The 21,439-nt window shown below is 36.3% G+C and overlaps 1 protein-coding gene across 3 annotated transcripts in view; it reads left to right on the forward strand.

Annotated features, from left to right (window-relative positions):
- The window catches only part of NBEAL1 (neurobeachin like 1), a 171,203-nt gene that overhangs the window by 119,476 nt on the left and 30,288 nt on the right, over nucleotides 1-21,439 (forward strand). For all 3 annotated transcript variants that reach the window (XM_043577516.1, XM_043577517.1, XM_043577518.1), the window contains 7 exons: nucleotides 886-981; nucleotides 1,377-1,501; nucleotides 4,403-4,543; nucleotides 7,837-7,967; nucleotides 10,694-10,803; nucleotides 14,780-14,897; nucleotides 19,884-19,981. In XM_043577516.1, coding sequence (XP_043433451.1) covers nucleotides 886-981; nucleotides 1,377-1,501; nucleotides 4,403-4,543; nucleotides 7,837-7,967; nucleotides 10,694-10,803; nucleotides 14,780-14,897; nucleotides 19,884-19,981 — 819 coding nt within the window. The remainder of the gene's footprint in view (nucleotides 1-885; nucleotides 982-1,376; nucleotides 1,502-4,402; nucleotides 4,544-7,836; nucleotides 7,968-10,693; nucleotides 10,804-14,779; nucleotides 14,898-19,883; nucleotides 19,982-21,439) is intronic.

Here is a 21,439-nt window from a genome sequence, read left to right on the forward strand (position 1 = left end):
GCTGTTGCTCTGGCAAAACAGTTCTCTGAGGATAGTTAACATGAAATTTATTTAAAATTTGTAGATCATTTTAGTACATTAAGATGCTTTTTTTTAATATGTGCACTTATGAAAATTTCAATTTATAACAAAATTTTCTTTTTAAAAAAATTTATTTATTTATTTTGAGAGAAACAGAGACAGCACGAGTGGGGGAGGGGCAGAGAGAAGTGGGGGAGAGAGAGAGAATCCTAAGCAGACTCCATGATGCCTGACACAGGGCCCAAACTCATGAAACTGTGAGATCATGACCTGCATGGAAACCAAGCGTCAGATGCTTAACTGACTGAGCCACTCTTGCGCCCCTGTAACAAAATTTTCAATGTTGGACAATCCTTCAAAAATTGATCTTATAAAGGTATTTAAATAAAATAATTTAATTCAAAAAAAGTCTTAGTTCTTATGAAGTTTGACTATAATAAAAGATTTATGTTTAATTTTCTGTACCTTTTCTGAAGACTGATTTTTAAAAGGAAGTAAATTTAGGAAAAAATATATTGATTTTATTTCCCTGTTAAACTTTTTTAAAATCCCCATTCCTTTTATCAGAAAGACACCAAGATAATAGGAACAAAAGATTCTGTTAGTGGGTGCCTCGGTCGCTTATTTGGTTAAGTGTCCCAACTTGGGCTCAGGTCATGATCTCACGGTTTGTGGGTTCAAGTCCTGCATCAGGCTCTGTGCTGACGGGTCAGAGTCTGGAGCCTTCTTCGGATTCTGTCTCTCTCGCTCTCTTAAAAATAAATAAACATTAAAAAAAAAAAGATTACCTTAGTACTATCAGTAATACAAACTTCGAAGAGATATAGATTAATTTTGATTTTGTTCTTTTTTTGTGCTGTCTAGAAATGGGTGAACAGAGAGATAACAAATTTTGACTACCTCATTCAAATAAATACAATGGCAGGACGAACATATAATGACCTTGCACAGTATCCAGTGGTAAGTTTTATAGAAATCTCATACATATGGAATAGCCTTTCAGTTCTATAATACATAGAAATGTATGTGTGTATTATGGTTATTTTTCATCTTTCAAACCATAAAACTGTTTTTGCCTTTGTGTATATTTTCTCCCTTGCTATTTTCAGAAAGATTATAAACACAAAGAATAATTAAATAATTAAAGCTTTTTTTTCACTTCACTAAAATATTCCAGTGGAATTATAGGAAGTAATGCTTCTGGTTATGGAACTGAAGCTGAATAAACATTTGGAACAAGGAAAATATTTCTAAAGACTATCCCTTTTTGTCTTAAATAAGCATTTGATATTATATATGGGGATAGTAGCTTCTCTGGTAAGGAATGTCTGAATTGTAAATTGTGGCTCTTTTAGTTTCCCTGGATTTTACAAGATTATACTTCGGAAGAGTTGGACCTTAATAATCCATCTGTATTTCGAGATCTTTCCAAACCAATTGGAGTAGTTAATGATAAAAATGCCAAAGCCATGCGAGAAAAGTAAGTGTCTTTTATCCCTTTTGAAAGACACCCATCACGTGCACCTGGGTGGCTCAGCTGGTTAAGCATCCAACTCTTGATTTTGGTTCAGGTCATGAATCATGAGATCGAGCCCTGCGTGGAGCCACGCACTGGGCGTGGAGTCTGCTTAAGATTTTCTGTCTCCCTTGCCCTCCCTTTGTCTCTCTCTGTCAAAAAAAAAAGATACCCATCATTTTTTATGGTGTTTTTGAATTTGTATTGATTTCTCTTATGGCCAATCAAGTGTTACTTTTTTTAAATGCACAACTACTTTTGATAATCAGAGTCTGATAATCCCTTCATGATGTTTTTTTTGAAAATATATCTCTTGTCCTTCAAGTATCTTAAATATATATAGGCTGTTTGTTTCCCTTTTTTGCCAAATTTAAGTTGATATTGTTTAGAATTTCTTTCACCTTGTCATATGTATGTGCCGAAAGATAATTTTTCTTCCCAGGTATTTTAGACTTAATAATTCTCTAACATGCAAAAACCACACTTAAGGGGCACCTGGGTGGCACAGTCGGTTGAGCAACTGACTCTTGGCTTTGGCTCGGGTCATGATCTCGTGGTTTGTGGGTTTGAGCCCCATGGCTTAGGATTCTCTATATCTCTCCCCTCGTCTCTCTCTGCCGCTCTCTGCCGCTCCTGTGTGTTCTCTCTCTCCTCTCTGTCTCAAAATAATTAAACTTTTTTAAAAATCCAGCAAAAAAAATACCCACTTAATATAACATTTTTGTAGATACAAAATTAACACTATTATTTACAAATAATGTGAATAAAGAATAGTGAAATGTGTAGAAAGTTACTATTTTAATTAGGAAAGGAATTTTTATAATTCTGTATGTTTACAATTGACCCTGTAAATGTCTCACGTTTTTTTTCAAAGCAAGTTGCTGACAAGTGAAAGAATAGTCTGATTTTAATTTCCCTTTTTCTCCACATGAATTTGTGGATGACTTGTCAGTTATGACTTCTAATAATAAGGGCAAAAACTGTTTTGCAAGCAAAATAGGTTTATTTGAGAGTAGATTGTACATTTTTTTTCTTTTATTTGCAAATCTACCTTAGGACTTTTTGCAGTGTTTAATATTTGATCTGATCTACTAATAGAATTCTGCCATGTGTTACCTCAAAGTTTTTCTGACAATAACAAAAGAACAAGGTTTATTTGTTTGTTTTTTAACACTGTTCAAAAGGAAATAATTGTTTTAAATTTCAACAGTTGGGGCATCTGGGTGGCTCAGTCAGTTAAGTGTTTGACGTTTGATCTCAGTTCAGGTCTTGATATCAGGGTTGTGAGTTCAGGCCCCACATTGCGCTCCTTGCTGGGCATGAAGCCTACTTTAAAAATTAATTAATTAATTAATTAATTTAATTAAATACATTTCAGTGGTATATGTTTTTGCATTGGTACAGATGACCTGAAAACTTTTATTCCCTTGAATATTGATTACTGTGTAACAGGAAATTGGCCTCAGCTTGATGAATTAATTACTATTTTGGTTTGAAAGTTTAATGTTTATTTCCTCTAAAAAACTTCATTCTTATTCAGATTTTATACCCACTAATTCAGATGTTACTATTCAAACCACCATTCAGAAACAATTACACACTGGAAGTGCTTACAGAATCACTATATATATCCTTTGTTTATTTTCTGGGTTAGGTCATCTTCCTACCCATAATCTTCCTTTCTTTTCTACCTTCTTCTCTTACCTTTAATTGTTAAGCATTCATTTTCACAATTCTTGACTGATCCTCCATATTTTTCTTCCATTACCTTGGCCACAAAGGGATGTCTCATTATCACATTGCTTACAACAGCAGAAAAATAGAAATAGTCCTTAATATCTAAAAGTAAAGAAATAGTTAAATTGTTATACATTCATATATGTCACTGTTATAAATACCACGTGCCTATTAAAATAGATTATTCAGTTATTTGGAAAGACATAAATAGAAAATGAAAGCCTAGGTTATGAACAATATATTATGTATAGCGCTTTTATACTGAAATATATTTGTGTATTAACTTACACATTAAGGGTGGCAAATATTCATCAAAATGTTAATGTTGGGGGGACATGGGTGGCTCAGTTGGTTAAGCATCTGACTCTTGATTTCTGCTCAAGTCACAATCTCACAGTTTGTGGAATTGACCCCTGCCAGCAAGGAGCCTACTTGGGATTCTCCCTCTCCCTCTCTCTCTCTGCCCCCTCCTCAACTTTTGCATGCATTCCTACTCTCTCTCAAAATAAATTAATATTTTTTTTAAATGTTAATGTTATCTCTGTGGTTGATTTTAAGTTTCTCCTTTTTTGGTTCTCTGTGTTTTCTTTCTGTTTTTTTTTTTAACTTTTTTAATGTTTATTTTTGAGAGAGAGAGAGAGAGACAGCACATGTGGGGGAGGGGCAGAGAGTGAGAGGGAGACACAGAATCCAAAGCAGACTCCAGGCTCTGAGCTATCAGGACAGAGCCTGGCTCACAGCTTGAACCCATGAATGGTGAGATCATGATCTGAGCCGAAGTTGTATGCTCAACCAACTAAGCCACCGAGGCGCCCCTTTGTGTGTGTGTGTGTGTGTGTGTGTGTGTGTGTGTGTGTGTGTGTTTTCTGATCTATCTATAGTAAATATGTATTATCGTATGAGACTGTTTCAGAATCCAGTTATTAGTGATACTATGTTCAGAAAGAAGTATCAATGGATAAAATTTTTTTATTTATTAACATGGTGTGATGATATGAATACATACATAATGAATAATATTAATAAGGAATTCTTAAAAACTATGTTTCTAACAATGCAATACAACCTTAATGTCCTCCTAATGTAATTTTACTGTTGTGGTTACAAAACTTTAGTTTATTTTTTTAGATACGAAAATTTTGAGGATCCTATGGGAACTATTGATAAATTTCATTATGGTACCCACTATTCAAATTCTGCTGGGGTTATGCACTATCTTATTCGCACAGAACCATTCACCACCCTTCATATCCAGCTTCAGAGTGGAAGGTATGTTTTGGATACATAAGCTGTTTTCTTGAGACTGCATGTTAGTGTTGAAAATTCTTTGCCTTCGTGTCATGTACTGTATAATAGAGCCTTATCTTTTTTTATTCTCTGGTATTAGGTTTTGATTCATTTCATAGCCTCTAGATAAAAATAGCCAAACTAGTTTGAGAATGGATTAGTCCAATTGACTTACATAAATAACCTTTAAGGAGAATTCCTTTTTACTGTTATCTAGTGTACCTTTGTGATTCTTACTGGTTTTAGGAACCTACTAGAGATTTAGAGTTTAAACTGATTTCAACCTAGATCCAAGATATCTGCCAGGAATTCAAACCTAACCAATGCTTATGTATTTCTCTTTAAAATACTTATTAATCACAAGGATTACATTATTAGCAATAACTGACACAGGTTTGTAATGCCATTGTATTATATTACCTGTCAGAATTATAACTTACTATGTTTCACACTTTCCTAATAATTCTAAAGAAACAGGCTTCTTCATGAATCCTTGGTTTTCCAAAGTATCCTCTAGGTAGCTCCCTGTTTATTCACATTTTGTCTCCATGTTGCCTTATTCTTTAGCATTACTATTTTGCCTTTCCTACCCACCCAATCAAGCTATTTAAGCATTGCCTATTCTACTTTCTTTGCTTACAGTTTTATCTCTCAAAATTAACTTTTACTCCTATTTTTGTACAATAAACCTTGGCTTTCAAGAAGAGATTCTGTCCCCAATATCATATTAACCATCTCCAAATGTTACATTTACCATGATAGCAGGTAATTTTTCCCACATTAAAGTGTAAGTGGGTCTTTTCAGCTCTTAGTGACTTTTCAGCTCTTAGTGACTTAGTGACTTAGTGACTAAGCTTAGTGACTTAGTGACTTAGTGAAGCTTTATTACAAAGCTTCAAAAATAGATAGTGACTATTCAAACTTTATTACAAAGCTTCAAAAATAGATAGTGACTATTCAAACTTTATTACAAAGCTTCAAAAATAGATAGTGACTTAGTGACTTAGTGACTAAGCTTAGTGACTTAGTGACTTAGTGAAGCTTTATTACAAAGCTTCAAAAATAGATTCTGTGCTTCAAAAGACATCATCAAGAAAGGAAAAGGACAACACATTCAGGGCGAGAAAATATTTGTAGATTGTGTATCTGATAAGGGACTTGTATCTAGAAGTGTACAATGCAATAAGAAACAGACAAATGACCCAATTAAAAACTGAACAAAGGATCTGAATGGACATTTCTCCAAGGAAGATATACAAATGTCCAAGAAACATATGAAAACATTCTCAATATCATTAGTCATCAGGGAAATCCAAATCAAAACCAAATTGAGATACGTCTCCAGACCTATAGTGATGGCTATAATAAAAAAGACAGATAATACCTAGTGTTGAAGAGCATTTTGAGAAATTGGAACCCTTATATACTGCCTGTGTTGGAAATGTAAGATGATGCAAACTCTGTGGAAAACAGTCTGACAGTTCTTCAAAGGGTTAAATACAGCATTATCATATGGCCTAGTAGTTCATCCCTAGCTATATAGCCAAAATACTTGAAGACATAATATTCACACAGAAACTTGTATACAAACGTACATAGCAGCATTATTTGTAATAGCCAAAAACTAGAAACAGTCTATCAGCTGATAAAGGAATAAATAAAATGTGATATATCCATACAATGGAATATTATTTGGCCACAAGTAGGTAAAAGGAATGAAAGATTGATACATGCTGCGACATGGATGAACCTTGAAAACAATATGCTAAATGAAATAAGCCAGACATAAAAAGTCATATGTCGTATGACTTACATGAGATGTCCCAAATAGGCAAATCCATAGAGACAGAAAGTAGATTAGTAGTTGCCAGGGAATGGAGATAGGGTGAATGGAGAGTGATTGTTAATAGATCCAGGGTTTCTTTTGGGAGTGATGAATCTCTTCTAAAATTGTGATGATTATAGCCCAACTCATTAATATACTGAAAACCACTGAATTGTGAATTATATGTAAATTTTATCTCAGTAAAGCTGTTCTCCCCCACCCAAACGAAAAATTCTACCATTGAAACTATATTTCCTTGAATTTGGATGCACCATCGTTAGACGTTATTGATGACCCAATCATTAGCCATAATTCAGAGTTCTGCCAAGTTCACTTCCACCTCAAAACAAGATTGGTAGGAATAAAGTGTCAAATTAGTCATCAGTGTCAGTAAGTCATTACTAAGTAAATCCAGGAAGATAATATCAAAGGAGATGAAACAGAAGATGCTTTTTGTGAATAGAGAAAGTATAATAAAATTGCAACATGACTACTTGAGCTTGTTTCAACTACTGTAGGCCTGTGATGGAACTTAAAGTGAGCAGCACCTGGGTGGCTCAGTTGGTTGAGCATCCGACTTTGGCTCAGGTCATGATCCCACAGTTCATGGGTTCGAGTCCTACTGTCAGCTGTCAGCTCAGAGCCATTTAGGATCCTCTGTCCCCTCCTCTCTCTGCCCGTCCCCTACTCATGCACTTTCTCTCAAAAATTAACATTAAAACACATAAAATAAGTTAATGGTATATGTGAATAAAATATAAAAGCTTTAGCCACAGAACTATTTCCCTAACTCACTCTCTGGTTTTTAGCAGAAGAGTTTGTAAAGGTATTTATACAGAGAGGATTAAATCAGCATTGCTATGGATGTTGTTAATCACGTATGTTAATAATGATATTTAAACTCTGTGGTTTTAAAATATCCAAATAATGTTTATTCACTCTCTGTAATGAATTTACCTCAGCAAAAATTAGACCATCCTTTAAAAGTCTCTTAGAGACTGTTAAAAACTGAGAACAAACTGAGGGTTGATGGGGGGTGGGAGGGTGGGTGATGGGTATTGAGGAGGGCACCTTTTGGGATGAGCACTGGGTGTTGTATGGAAACCAATTTGACAATAAATTTCATATATTAAAAAAAAATAAAAGTCTCTTAGATTTACATTTAATTTAATTATTTGAAAATTTTCTCTAGTGTTATTTGGTTTTCAGCTACTTTGACTAAGATGATACTTGTGATTAAAATTACAGTATTAGTTCTTGGCAACAAGACTTGAAAGATAGGTTATCATAAGAAGGAGAGCAAATTGTGTTTTTAGACATGAAGAGAAAAATTAATGAAAAAGAAGCTCTAACCATTAGGAAACATGGGGAGAGTTTAAGGTTTGTTTCATGGTTGTTGTTGCTCTCCTTCAGTATTCATTCACTGTTCTCTTCCAATCTCCATGTGCAGGTTTGACTGTGCAGATCGACAATTCCATTCCATCCCTGCCACTTGGCAGGCTCTCATGGACAATCCATATGATGTGAAAGAACTTATTCCTGAATTCTTCTATTTCCCAGAGTTTTTGGAAAATCAAAATCGTAAGAAATAGATTAAAAATTTACCTCAACGGGTCCCAGTGGAGGATCCTGAAAAATACCTTTCTGGATATTTTTGTGAAATTCTGTAGATTATTTAAGGTTCATTCTGTCTGTACTATTTAGTAATAGGGTTTAACCAATGCCCAGTTGTAGTCTTACTTTTCCAGGAAAATGCTACACTGGCCTATGATGAATCAAATTTGAGTTGGTGAGAGAATTTATTAGAGTACAGTGTTTACTAGAAAGGAAAAATGCCATTGCTCTTTCAGCCATATAGCTAGCCACTTAGGTTAAAAGTGTTTGAGTTAGGGGCGCCTGGGTGGCTCAGTCGGTTGAGCGTCCGACTTCAGCTCAGGTCACGATCTCGCGGTCCGTGAGTTCGAGCCCCGCGTCGGTCTCTGGGCTGATGGCTCAGAGCCTGGAGCCTGCTTCTGATTCTGTGTCTCCCTCTCTCTCTGCCCCTCCCCCGTTCATGCTCTGTCTCTGTCTCAAAAATAAATAAAACGTTAAAAAAAAAAAATTTTTTTTTTTAAAAAAAAGTGTTTGAGTTAGATAAGATGAAAATTTAGATCAGGGGTTAGCAAACTATGGGTCCATGGATTAAATCCACAGGCAAACTCATGTCTTTTTAAAGTTTTGTTGGAACACAGCCCAGCCAGTTCATCTACATACAGATTGTGGCTGCTTTCATAACATAACAGCAGATTTCAGTAGTTGCAACAGAGACCATGGGGCTCACAAAGCAAAAAATATTCTTTGACACTTTATAGAACAAGTTTGCAGACTCCTGGTTTAAGGCAAATTGAAAATAATGACAGGGTGTAAATTACCACAATATTTGAAAAATCGTATTATGTTTTGAAGTAGAGAATTAAGGAGCCAATACAGTCTTTAAAAATACCCAAATACTTCCTCTGTGAAGTAGTTTGAGATCTATTTTTAAGCACAATAAGATAATGACAAGATTGTTACTACTGGTGTTCTTAAGGGAAATTGCAGTGTCAAAGGACCATTTCCAACTTCTTTTTCCTCTCCTAGTGTGTAATGTTAATGTTTGACCCTTTGCTTTTTCAGCAGAGTTATTTGCCGTGCTAGGGAGAGCGTATCCAGGGCTTTGTGTGCTCTGATCATACATTCTGGGACATGCTGTTGGCATCTGATTTCTCAGAATAAGGCAGTTAAAATTGGTCCCTTTCAGAAAATCAACTGAGTCTGTTAATGGATTCTGATCCTAGACTCTTACCCATAGGAGCCTCCAAAGCAGGATATCTGCACTAGGAGGGCTGAGGAGATTAAATTTGGATGTAGAAGTTATACTCTTAGCTTGACAATTTCTGATGTGCACTAGAGCAGTTTGCTGTCTCATACTACTGTCCTACTGGCCTCCTTTTCTAACTGTGAGTTGCTTCTATGTTTGAAATGAGCTAGGTGGGAGAAAGCAAAGTACATTAATTAGAATGTCAACAAATAATAATATTAATTAGTAAAACAAATATTAGTAAAGTCAACTTAGAATTGTACAGGCAAGAAAATTTTAGTATTTTCCATAATAAAACCCCCAAGTTATGATGGTGTTCAGGTAGTTTTTAACATCATCATCAAAGCTAAGTTCTTCTTGTATTTTCATTCTGCTCTTCTAAGTGTTTTGACTTTGTCCTTGGCTAGTCGCTCTCATGGTTACAAATGACTGAAGCATTTCTAGGCATCATAGGCAGATACAATAGAAGTAGATTGTAATTTTTTGTGTCATTTCTTAAGAGTGAGAAATTCTTTCTTATAACTTCTCCCTATTGTCCAGAGCTGAGTCGTATACCAACCCCTACACCAGTCAACTTGTTACAGGCATAAAACATAGGGCAAGGATGGATACTTGAATAAAATCAAGATTCTGTTACCAAATAAGGAGGAATGGTTAGCACATTGGCAACAATGTCTGCTACACAGTAGTGGGGTTAACAAAGCCACAGGCCCTGTGCATCCTGTCATTCTATGACATTCAAACCTCTCTCCAGCTTTGGAACACACTGATATTTTAAGGCAGCTTCTTTTATGAAGCTCTTTTGTCTTAACACTTTTCTTTCCTCATATAAACAAGAAAACCTCATCTTTGGGACACTTTTGTCAAAATACTGCATTTTAACTATATGAGCAAATCTTTATGATGTCAGTATCTACTTAGAATAGTGGTATGTAAGTATATTTTTTCCATATGACAAATATAACACTTCCATTGAGTGAATTTAAAGTATAAGTTACACCAAAAAAGTTCTAAGGAGTTGTATTTTGTAAATTAACCACTAGAAGGACTATATTAATTAATTTAAATGTAAGAAGAATACTGAATATTCCATTTTTGTGTAGATTAAGGTTTTGGTCATATCTATAGTTTTCCCCACTTCTCAACCCCAAATCAATTAGTTTTCTGATTTACCTTATAATAACTAATTTAAAACTAATAATTACCTTGTAATAACTAATTTCATTTTATTTTCATTTACCTTTTTAATCAACTGATAAAATACATTTCCAATATGATAAGAATTGTTTTTACCTGTTAAGTAAACTTAGATCAAGAGAAGGGAGCTTGGTTCTCACATTTTACTCTTAATTAAAGAAGAAAAAAACTAAAAATCCTTAGTTTTGCTAAGGATTGTGCCCTCATATTTGTTTTACTTGATTTATTTAAATCTAAATGATTTGATACATTTATTTTCTACTTGTCTTAGAATTTAACTTGGGTTGTCTACAAGTTTCCAAAGATGTAGTAAATGATGTCATTCTCCCCAAATGGGCTAAGTCAGCTGAAGATTTCATCTATAAACACAGGAAAGCTCTGGTAAGATTTTTGTGTTTAGTTATTAGACAGATTACTAAGATAGAGATGTATGTGTTTTCCGAAGAATGGACTAAAGAAACAGTCTAACAGTCAGAGGAAGTATATCTGACAATTACTTTTCTAGATTAACTTGTCATCTGTTATATATGCTGTTGTAGAAAGTATAATGTAGTAATTTCTTTTGAGATAATGAATCTTCTGATATCGTGAGAATATAGTATAGTCCAATGGATGTATAGCAAAAAAAAAAAAAAATGCAATTCAGTTTTATAAGGTACCTGCCTGTTATATTTTAAAGTATTCTAACGACCAAGGTGGTGTAGTTTAGTGTTTTTCAGTTCCCACATTTGTTTCAAATCTAACAAGAATGAGCACATTTTTGTGTCCTCTGAAGGATTTTTGTGTTCTCTGAAGGATTTCAGTAAGTTTTTAATACAACTGCTAAATCCTAAATTCCACTTTAAAAAATAGTCGTTTTTAGCTGAATTTCCAGCTTGGTATTAAAGGAGTAGTGAGAGTTAAACACTGATAATCGTGTCATTTTGTAAATGATGTGGTTTTTTTTTTCCTTTCAATAGTCCACTTAGTTCTCTTTCTAAACTGAAATGTTTCAGACTCTGAAACTAATTAGGCCAATACTTGGAAACACGCCTTGTCATTAATACATAGTATGTCAAATTTACAAAATTCAAGAACATTATATATGAATAAGGAGTTGGGAAAAAAACTAAGCAACTCTGAGAAATAATCTGTTACTTACTAGTTAGCCAGGAACTTCTCAGATGTATTCCTCTATAGTATCTATGACATGAAGTAAGGGTCCAGGATTTTAGGAAGACACGCTCCTTATATTAAAATATTAGAAACCTGTGTTTCAGTTATGTATTGCTATATAAAAAACTATCCAAAATTTAGTGGCTTAAAATATACCCATTTTATTATCTCTCACAGTTCTGTGAGTTGGCTGGTTTCATTTGAGCAATTCTCATCTTGGTGAGGTTCTCATAGCCTTGCAGGCATATAACAGCTGAGGTTGAGGTCATCTGGAGGTTGCATTGAGACACTGGAATGCTGGACTTTTCTCTCTTTCCATGTATTCTCAAGATATCTCCTCTTCATGTAGTCTCTCTAGCTAGGTAGCCAGATATCTACATGTCCACAGCTCAGAAAAGAGTACAAAATTGTAAGGCTTCTACCCTTTCTGAAAGCTTAAGTCTGTGAACTGTCACAGCACTTCTGTCACCCTGTCAAACAGTAATAGGATCAGTACAGATTCAAGAGCAGAGAAAGTAGGGCCAACCCATTAAGCATCTGACTTCGGCTCAGGTCATGATCTCATGGTTTATGAGTTCGAGTCCCACATCAGGTGAGCACAAGCCCCACTCAGGTGAGCTCTGCTTCTCTCTCTCTCTCTCTCTCTCTCTCTCTCTCTCTCTCTCTCTCTCTGCCCCCCACTCACTTGCACCCTCTCTCTCTTAAAAAAAAAAAAAGCAAGGAAAGTAAACTCCATTTCACAATGGTGGGAGGGAAAAAGAATTTGCAACCATATTTAATCCACCACACGCAGTCTGCCCTCTGACTACAAATTATTTACATTCCTCCTATGTGCAAAATGTACATACTTCCTCTTAAGACCCTCCCAAAGGCTCATGTCAGGGACTTTTACGTCAGGTATCTACAATCTTTTTCTATAAAAAAGGACCAGATAGTAAATATTTTTGCTGGCTTTAAGGTCTGTGGCAAAATTCTGCCACTATAGTGCAAAAAAAATTAGACGTGGCTGTGTTCTACTACTCTAGAAATTTTGAGCTAGTAAAACTTGGTCCACAAGCAGTAAGTAGTGTGCTGATACCTGCATTAAAGCATGATGTCTGAAGTCCAGAATCTTCTTAGTAATCTAAATGAAATCTATTTGTGCACAAAACTATACAGGTATGTCTCCTCTTGCATCTGAAGATTGTGGAGTAAAGAAACAGGTTATATGCCCCCACATACCAACAGTGGTGTGACCAGGACAGGAGAACTATAATAGACACTCTCATTCAAAAGTGAGATTAAAAAGGGCACCTGACTGACTCAGTTGGTAGAGCATGAGATTCTTGATCTTGGGGTCATGAGTTTCAGCCCCACGTTGGGCAAATAATTTAATTTCAAAAAGGGTGGGGGAGAGAAAAACAAGGGCTATGTAACAGTAATTGGTTTATAGCAATTCAGAATTCCAACAGGGACATGCTTTCAGTTCCTTTACCAGGGCCCAGTGCTATTCCAGTGGTTCTTTGTGGCTCTTTTGTTTTACCCTTTGGCTCTTAGCTTCCTATTTTGAGTCATTCTCTCTTTTACCTCAAAAAAAAAAAAAAATTGCATGAGTATCTTTGTCAGCCTCTTACCTAACCACAGTAAATTGAAAATCAAAGGTCTCTCATCTTTTTTTTTTTTTAAGTTTCTACTTACTTCAGTCTGAACTAATATAATTTCTTTTAAAATTTAATGGGTTTCTTATGCATCAGTATTATCAGACAAAAACCATTTCACATTATTTTAGAATACGATCCATTATTTCCTTTGGGCCAAGCTGGAAGCTAATGTGGGAAAATACCTTTAAGATTCTTAAGATATTGGGGAGCCTGGTTGGCTGTTGGTTAAGCGTCCGACTTTGGCTCAGGTCATGATCTCACGGTTTGCGAGTTCAAGTCCCGCATCGGGCTCTGCTGACAGCTCAGAGCCTGGAGCCTGTTTCAGATTCTGTGTCTTCCTCTCTCTCTGACCTTTCTGGCTCAAAAATAAAATAAAACGTTACAAAAAGCAAAAAAGATTCTTAAGATATTCTCTTTTCTAGTTGAGTGGGTCTGTGTGGCACAGCCTGAAATCTTTGAGGTGTGAACAGATTGCTTCACAGCTACACTCTTGAACTAAACGTTCACCTGAGACCGTATTTTACAGGTTACACACTGATTTCATCATTGACCTTGGCCATTTCTCACTTCAAGAGTCTTTGCTCTCTAGTATCCTGAAAATGAGAAATAATTTTATTTGGAACCCAGCAAGACCTGCTGCTTTATATTTTTCTTAAATTATGCTTAAAATCCAAATAGCTCTTTTTTTAAACTCATGTTACTCCTTCTACGCTTTATCACAGGCAGTTAAAAGCACAAATTACCAGTTAAAAACATTTTGCCCGAAAATCCCCATCCCCATACAATACCCAGGTGCTCATCACAACAAGTGCACTCCTTAATTCCCATCACCTATTTAACCCATCTCTCCACCCATTGTATGGAAGTGTTGAATCACTATATTGTATACCAGAAACTAGTATTATACTGTATGTTACCCAACTGGAGTTAAAATAGAAACTGAAAAAAAATCTCTACCCCAGATTCATGAGGTAATTAGGTACTCTTTCTCTCTTTGATAGAACTAAACTTGAATCCCCTTTTCTCCTGTCTCCAATAACAATTGTCATATTGTCTTTCAAACCGTCACTAACAGGCTTCAGGAGGTCCTTCAAGCCTCTCTGCCTGCCACCCAGTCCACCTTTTTAGTGGGGTGGTATCAAGTTGGGTAGGTTGGAGGGGATGATTTCAGCCATCTTTAATCTACCCCAACTCGTTTGTTTCTTTGAAGTGAGTTTCTAGATGGCTATGTGAATGGAAATTTAACAAGAAAGATACATCCATAGCCATCATTAAGTTTTTTGTTGTTGATATTTGGACTATTAGAATATTTGAGTTATTTTCTTTAGCCATTAGTTAAGAGATATTTTATATTATTAAATATTAATAAATATGTTCATATTGTACTAGATAGAATATATGTAAAATATGTAGTAGATGCTGATCAAATGTTTAACATGATTTTGACATAATTTTCTTTATAGTTGTAACATTTTTGGGTAGAAATGCTTGATTTACTTTTTAAAAAGACTCATATTTACATTGTTGTTGGAAGGTGTCTCTATTATTTGTTCTTTTTCTAGGAGTCTGAATATGTTTCTGCTCATCTTCATGAATGGATAGATCTGATTTTTGGCTATAAACAGAGGGGTCCAGCTGCAGTGGAAGCACTCAATGTTTTCTATTACTGTAGTTATGAAGGTATAGCCTATATACTTTTTATCTTGCATTCAATCAATGGAAAGTATTATTTAATAGGTGGTTATATGTGGTATTTTGGACATGAGAAAGACTGCATTTAAAAATAGTGTAAATGATCTTTTTTATTTGAAAGGTTAAGAGATTGATGTGTGTGTGTGTGTGTTTTAATTTTTTTAATGTTTATTTATTTATGAAAGAGACAGAGCACGAGTAGGAGAGGGGCAGAGAGAGAAGGAGACAGAATCCAAAGCAGACTCCAGGCTCTGAGCTGTTAGCACTGAGCCTGACTTGGAGCTCAAACTCACAAACTGTGAGATCATGACCTGAGCTGAAGTTGGACGCTTAACTGACTGAGCCATCCAGGTGCCCCTGATGTGTGGTTGTTTTAAATAGTAGTTAGGAGTATATGTGCAGATCTTCACTTTGCAGAGCAAAGGAAGCCATCAATAAAACAAAAAGGCAACCTATGCAGTGGGAGAAGATATTTGCAAGTTATATATCCGATAAGGGGTTAATATCCAAAATATATAAAGAATTTATACAACTCAGGGCGCCTGGATGGCTCAGTTGGTTAAGCGTCCGACTCTTGATATTGGCTCAAGTTGTGATCTGCCAGTCATGGGATCAAGCCCCATGTAGGTCTTCACGCTGGGCATGGAGCTACTTGGTATTCTCTCTCCCCTTCCCCTGCTTGTTTGCTTGTGTGCACGTTCTGTCTCTCAAATAAAATTGAAAAAAAAATTTATACAACTCAACACCAAAAAACAAATAATCCCATTTTTACAATGGGCAGAGGACCTGAACAGACCTTTTTCCAAAGACAACATACAGATAGCCAACAGACACATGAAAAGATGCTCAGCATCACTCATCATCAGGGAAATACAAATCAAAACCACAGTGAGATATCACCTTATACCTGTCAGAATGACTAAAATAAAAAAACATAAGGATAGCTGGGAAGATGGTGGTGTAGGAGCACGCTGGGCTCACCTTGTCCTGCTGATCGTTTAGATTCCACCCACATCTGCCTAAATAACCCAGAAGTCCACCAGAAGGCTAACAAAACAGACTCTCCAGAGCCAAGCATAGATAAGAGGAAGAGGGTAGGAAGGGCAAAGAGGCAACGTGTGCTACACGGACTGGTAGGAGGGAGCCAGGGCAGTAGAGGGAGAGCCCACCAGGCAAGACAAAGCCCCCAAAGTCTGGCTTGCAAAAGTGGAAGGGCCGGACTCCGTGAGTTCTGACAGCCAGCGGGACTTAACATCTGGAATGTTAAAAGTCAATAGCTCTGCTCTCGGAGAGCAGGGAGGGAGAGTTGTTGAACCCTGAATGACAGAGCTCTGCAGGGGGAACAAAGGTGCTGGGAAGCGCCATTTCCTTCTCCCATCCCCCAGTTGAAATTCCAAAGGGAACCAGTTCCTCTCACCGAACTTGCTTGTACTGCACAAACCCTCAACACTGATTCTGTGGGTCCATCCCTCCCACGGACCTGCCTCCCTCCTGGTGCTGCAGGGCCCCTCCCACGGCAAGGCTAGCTAAGCCTGCCCCTCCCGCCCCTGTGCACCTTCCAGATCCACCCCATCTAATATGCCTTTGGCCAGATCCCATCAAAGCAGCACCACAACCCTGGCAGTGTGCAAGCAGCCCAGACAGGGACCACAGCACTCCACAGTGAGTCCTGCCCCTGGGAGAGGGGAAGATAAGGTACACACCAGTCTGACTGTGGTCCCGGTGGAGGGCTGGGGGCAGACATCAGGTCTGACTGCGGTGCCGCCCACCAACACAAGTTTCTCCAGATAGTACAGGGGAAGTGCCCTGCACTTCCACACCACCCCAGGGACTACCCAAAATGACGAAACGGAAGAACTCTCCTCAAAAGAAACTCCAGAAAGTAGTGACAGCTAACGAATTGATCAAAACCGATTTAAGCAATGTAACACAACAAAAATTTAGAATAATAGTCATAAAATTAATGCTGGGCTTGAAAAAAGCATAGAGGACAGCAGAGAATCTAATGCTACAGACAGCAAGAGACTAAAAAATAGTCATGAGGAACTAAAAAATGCTATAAATAAGGTGCAAAATAAAATGGAGGCGGCCATAGCTAGATTGAAGAGGCAGAGGAGAGAATAGGTGAATTAGAAGATAAAATTATGGAAAAAGAGGAAGCTGAGAAGAAGATTAAAAAATCCAGGATATGAGGGGAGAATTAGAGAACTAAGTGATGCAATCAAATGGAACAATATCCATATCATAGGAATTCCAGAAGAAAAAGAGGGAGAGAAAGGGACTGAAGGTGTAGTTGAACAAATCATAGCTGAGAACTTCCCTGATCTGGGGAAGGAAAAAGGCACTGAAATCCAAGAGGCACGGAGAACTCCCTTCAGACTTAACTTGAATCGATCTTTTGCAAGACATATCATAGTGAAACTGGCAAAATACAGAGATAAAGAGAAAATTCTGAAAGCAGCTAGGGATAATCAGATCCTAACTTACAAAGGTAGATACATAAGAGTAGTAGCAGACCTATCTACTGAAACTTGGCAGGCCAGAAAGGAATGGCAGGAAATCTTCAATGTAATGAAGATTTCAATGTAATGAACAGAAAAAATATGCAGCCGAGAATCCTTTATCCAGCAAGTCTGTCATTCAGAATAGAGGAGATATAAAGGTTTTCCCAAACAAACAGAAACTGAAAGAATCATCACCACTAAACCAGTCTACAGGAGATCGATCCCTAAGGGGGACTCTGAGTGAAATGTTGCAAGGACCACAAAATAGTATGGAAGTTCTTCAAAAAATTAAAAATAGAAGTACCCTTTGATCCAGTAATTCCACTAGTGGATATTTACCCAAAGAATAGGAAAATACTAATTTGAAAATATCTGTGCACCCCTATGTTTATGGTAGCATTATTTATAATAGCCAAGATATGGAAGCAACTGGTGTCCATTGACAGATGAATGGATAAAGAAGATGTATATATTTTTATATGTACTGTATGTGTACTATATGGTATATTACTCAGCCATAAAAATGAAATCTTGCCATTTGTAACAATATGGATGGACCTAGAGAATGTAATGCTCAGTGAAATAAGCCAATCAGAGAAAGATAAACACCATGATTTCATTCATGTCGAATTTAAGAAACAAAACAAGCGAAGTGAGAGGCAAACCAAGATACAGACTCTTAACTATAGAGAACAAACATAGTTACCAGAGGGGAGGTGTGTGTGGGAACGGGTGAAATAGGTGATGGGATTAAGAAGTGTACATGTCTTAGGGCGCCTGGGTGGTTCAGTCAGTTGGGCGTCTGACTTCGGCTCAGGTCATGATGTCATAGCTCATGAGTTCGAGCCCCACTTTGGGCTCTGTGCTGACGGCTCGGAGCCTGGAGCCTGCTTTGGATTCTGTGTCTCCCTCTTTCTCTGCCCCTAACCCACTCGCATTGTGTCTGTCTCTCTTAAAAATAAATAAACATTTAAAAAAAATGTTTTTTAAAAGCACAAGAGAGAAAACAAATGAACAAAGAAAAAAGACAAAAAGACTCTAAATACAAAGAACAAACTGGTGGTTGCCAAAGCGGGGAGGTAGGTGCAGGGAGGGGTGAAATAGATAAAGGGGATTAAAAAAAACAGTATGTATGGAAAATCTGATTGTAAATGTCACTTATTGGTGTCATAAAAGTTTTTGATCTCTGACCATATGTGTCCTATTCAGTCAGGTCCTACAGTAAGTATTTAGTGTTGAATTGTTAGCAGACTTTGAAAGACCTTTAGTATTATAAATAACAAAGTCTTCAAATAATAGTAAGATGACATCATTCCAGTGTTTAGCTCAAGATGAAGAACATTTTCTGAAGGCTTTGAAATAGTGTTTTCAGGGCGACTGGGTGACTCAGTCAGTTAAGTATTTGACTTCAGCTTAGGTCCTGATCTCACTGTTCGTTCATGAGTTTGAGCCTGGCATTGGACTCCCTGCTGTCAGCACAGAGCCTGCCTCAGATCCTCTGTCTCCCTTGTCTCAGCGCCTCTCCCACTCGTGCTTTCTCTCTCATTCTCTTCCAAAAATAAACATTAAAAAAAAAAGTAGTTTGTTTTCTTTTTTAATCATTCAGTAGATCTAATCCTAATAGTTCTAAAGATTGTGAATAGTGTGAAGTTATGTAAATATGAGCAGAGTCCATATGCCTTTTGGTAAATAAACAAGCATGCTCTTGCTTTGCCATATTCATTTGATAATAGTTTTGTAGAGAGGTAGTATCCATGTTGGTTATGAGCATAGGCTTGATTTGAAATCAGACTTACCTAGTTTGGCCAATTACTAACCATATCAAGTATGGCTGGGTATAATCAGTTAACCAGAGTGTTACCTTTCCTAGTATTTGTTAGATAAATGGTAATTTATAGTATTTTGTGTGATTATTACAGTTTGTTTCAGCTTGATTATCATGAAGAAAACAAGTATACCGTGAATAATTTGTACTTTTCCAAGAGAAATTTTTATGGACTTCCAGTTAACTTTTGTTTGAAACATTTTTGTTCTAAATAATGGATGGAATTTTTTGTTTTTTAAGAGAGAGCACAAGTGAGAGAGAGAGAGAGAGAGAGAGGGAATCATCTGGAGCAGGCTCCACGCTGAGTGTGGAGTCCAGAGCAGGCCTTGATCCCATGACCCTGGGATCATGACCTGAGCAGAAATCAAGAGTTGGACACTCAAACTATTGAGCTACCCAGTTGCTACCCGCCCCCCACTTTTTTTTTGTTGGAGAATAATAGATGGAATTTATTTTTATACATATTTAATGTTTGAGGGTTCGCTGTTTTTTTTTTTTAAGTGACCTCTCACAATATTCTTATAAATTGAAGAACGGAATAATATTTTATTGAAAATATATTCATCAGTCCCCAGTATATTTATCAGTTGTGTGTCTTGCTGATTTGTTTTCACTCTGTAGTGAGTTGACTTTTCCTTGTTTTAGGAGCTGTGGATCTAGATGCCTTAACAGATGAAAAGGAAAGAAAAGCCTTAGAAGGGATGATTAATAATTTTGGGCAAACACCTTGTCAACTGTTAAAGGTAAATCATAAAAGTTATTGATTGCATCAGAAGTCTAGAATTTTAATTGCTGAGGAGCAGTATTACTGGTGTTTTTAAGTATTTTAATGATTTAACGCTTTATCTCAGAATTTAGAATTTGACAAAAATTATACTGTCATTATATTATTAAAAAATAAATAGATTTAAATGTTCCTATTTTGAAATAACAAAATATTGTAGTCAAAATCCACGTATATAGTCAATAACTCTTAAATCACAGAGGAGTTATATTTACTCAGGAAGCCAATCATTTTATTGTGTTTACATGACTAAAATGTGACTGGAGCAGGATTTGGATGCATGACTAGCTAACTCAAAAGCCTTTCTACCATGCCACGTCTCCTCTGAATATTAGCCATAATCCCCCTTATTGAACTACATCACTTTCCGTGTTCTATGGGCTATTATATATATCCTAATTATGACATTTTCTGCCTTAGTTTTATATTTATGCATTTGCCTCACTTTATTATAACTATGTTACAGGCAGCAACCTTTTCTTAATCATTTTATATCTTTCTTGCATATAGTATGTGTGCAGCAAATATTTGTGAATTGAAATCTCCACAGCTGTTAGAGCAAGAGTGGATCTAAAGTCTGGCTTATAGATCTTTTGTACTTCTGTTAAGTCAATTATCACACCTAGCTTTGTAATTGCTACTATCCCTTAGAGTTTATTTAAAGCCTCCAACATGGGTTTTTTACAAAATAGTCATATTTAAAATCAGTGCTTTATCCCTATCTGCTGTGCAAAAGGAACAGAAGACAATAGAACACTTGAGTTTTGAAATAGATTCCATATTATTTTTGTACTGGCTGTACTTTTCTTTTTTTTATAAAACAAGTGCTAATTAGTTTTTATTACCATAAAAAATGACAGAGAAGTCAGCCTTTGATTTAAAATAAAGTGAATAAGAAATGCCTGGGTGGCTCAGTCAGTTAAGCATCTGTCTCTTGATTTTGGCTCAGTTCATGCATGATCTGGTGTTTTTTGAGTTCGAGCCCTGCATTGGGCTCTGTGCTGAAGGTGCAGGGCCTGCTTGGGATTCTCTCTTTCTTCCCCCTCTTTCTATCCCTCCCCCACTTGCACCATCTCTATCAAAATAAACATTAAAAACATTTTTTTTAATAATAAAGTGACTAATATATGGATTGAGAGCTAATTGAGTACTATTGAAGTACTTATAGCTGTCATACTATTTTCTATAATTGAATATTTTGTGATGGAGATAGAAAAATCCCCTATAGATGGAATTCTGTTCTGCATTTTAACTATGCCTTCTGCATGTTAATTTGATTTGCCGTTTACTTCTTATTTATAAAGGTAACACTGTTCTGTGTCTCTGACATTAAAGTTAAGGAAGAATAATTTATTTGAAAACAAATGCAGCAATATGTATGATAGGATTCTGATAGTATTGACATTTCTATCTTATT

This window comes from Prionailurus bengalensis, chromosome C1 (genome assembly GCF_016509475.1).
Source record: "Prionailurus bengalensis isolate Pbe53 chromosome C1, Fcat_Pben_1.1_paternal_pri, whole genome shotgun sequence".
NCBI classification, from domain to species: domain Eukaryota; kingdom Metazoa; phylum Chordata; class Mammalia; order Carnivora; family Felidae; genus Prionailurus; species Prionailurus bengalensis.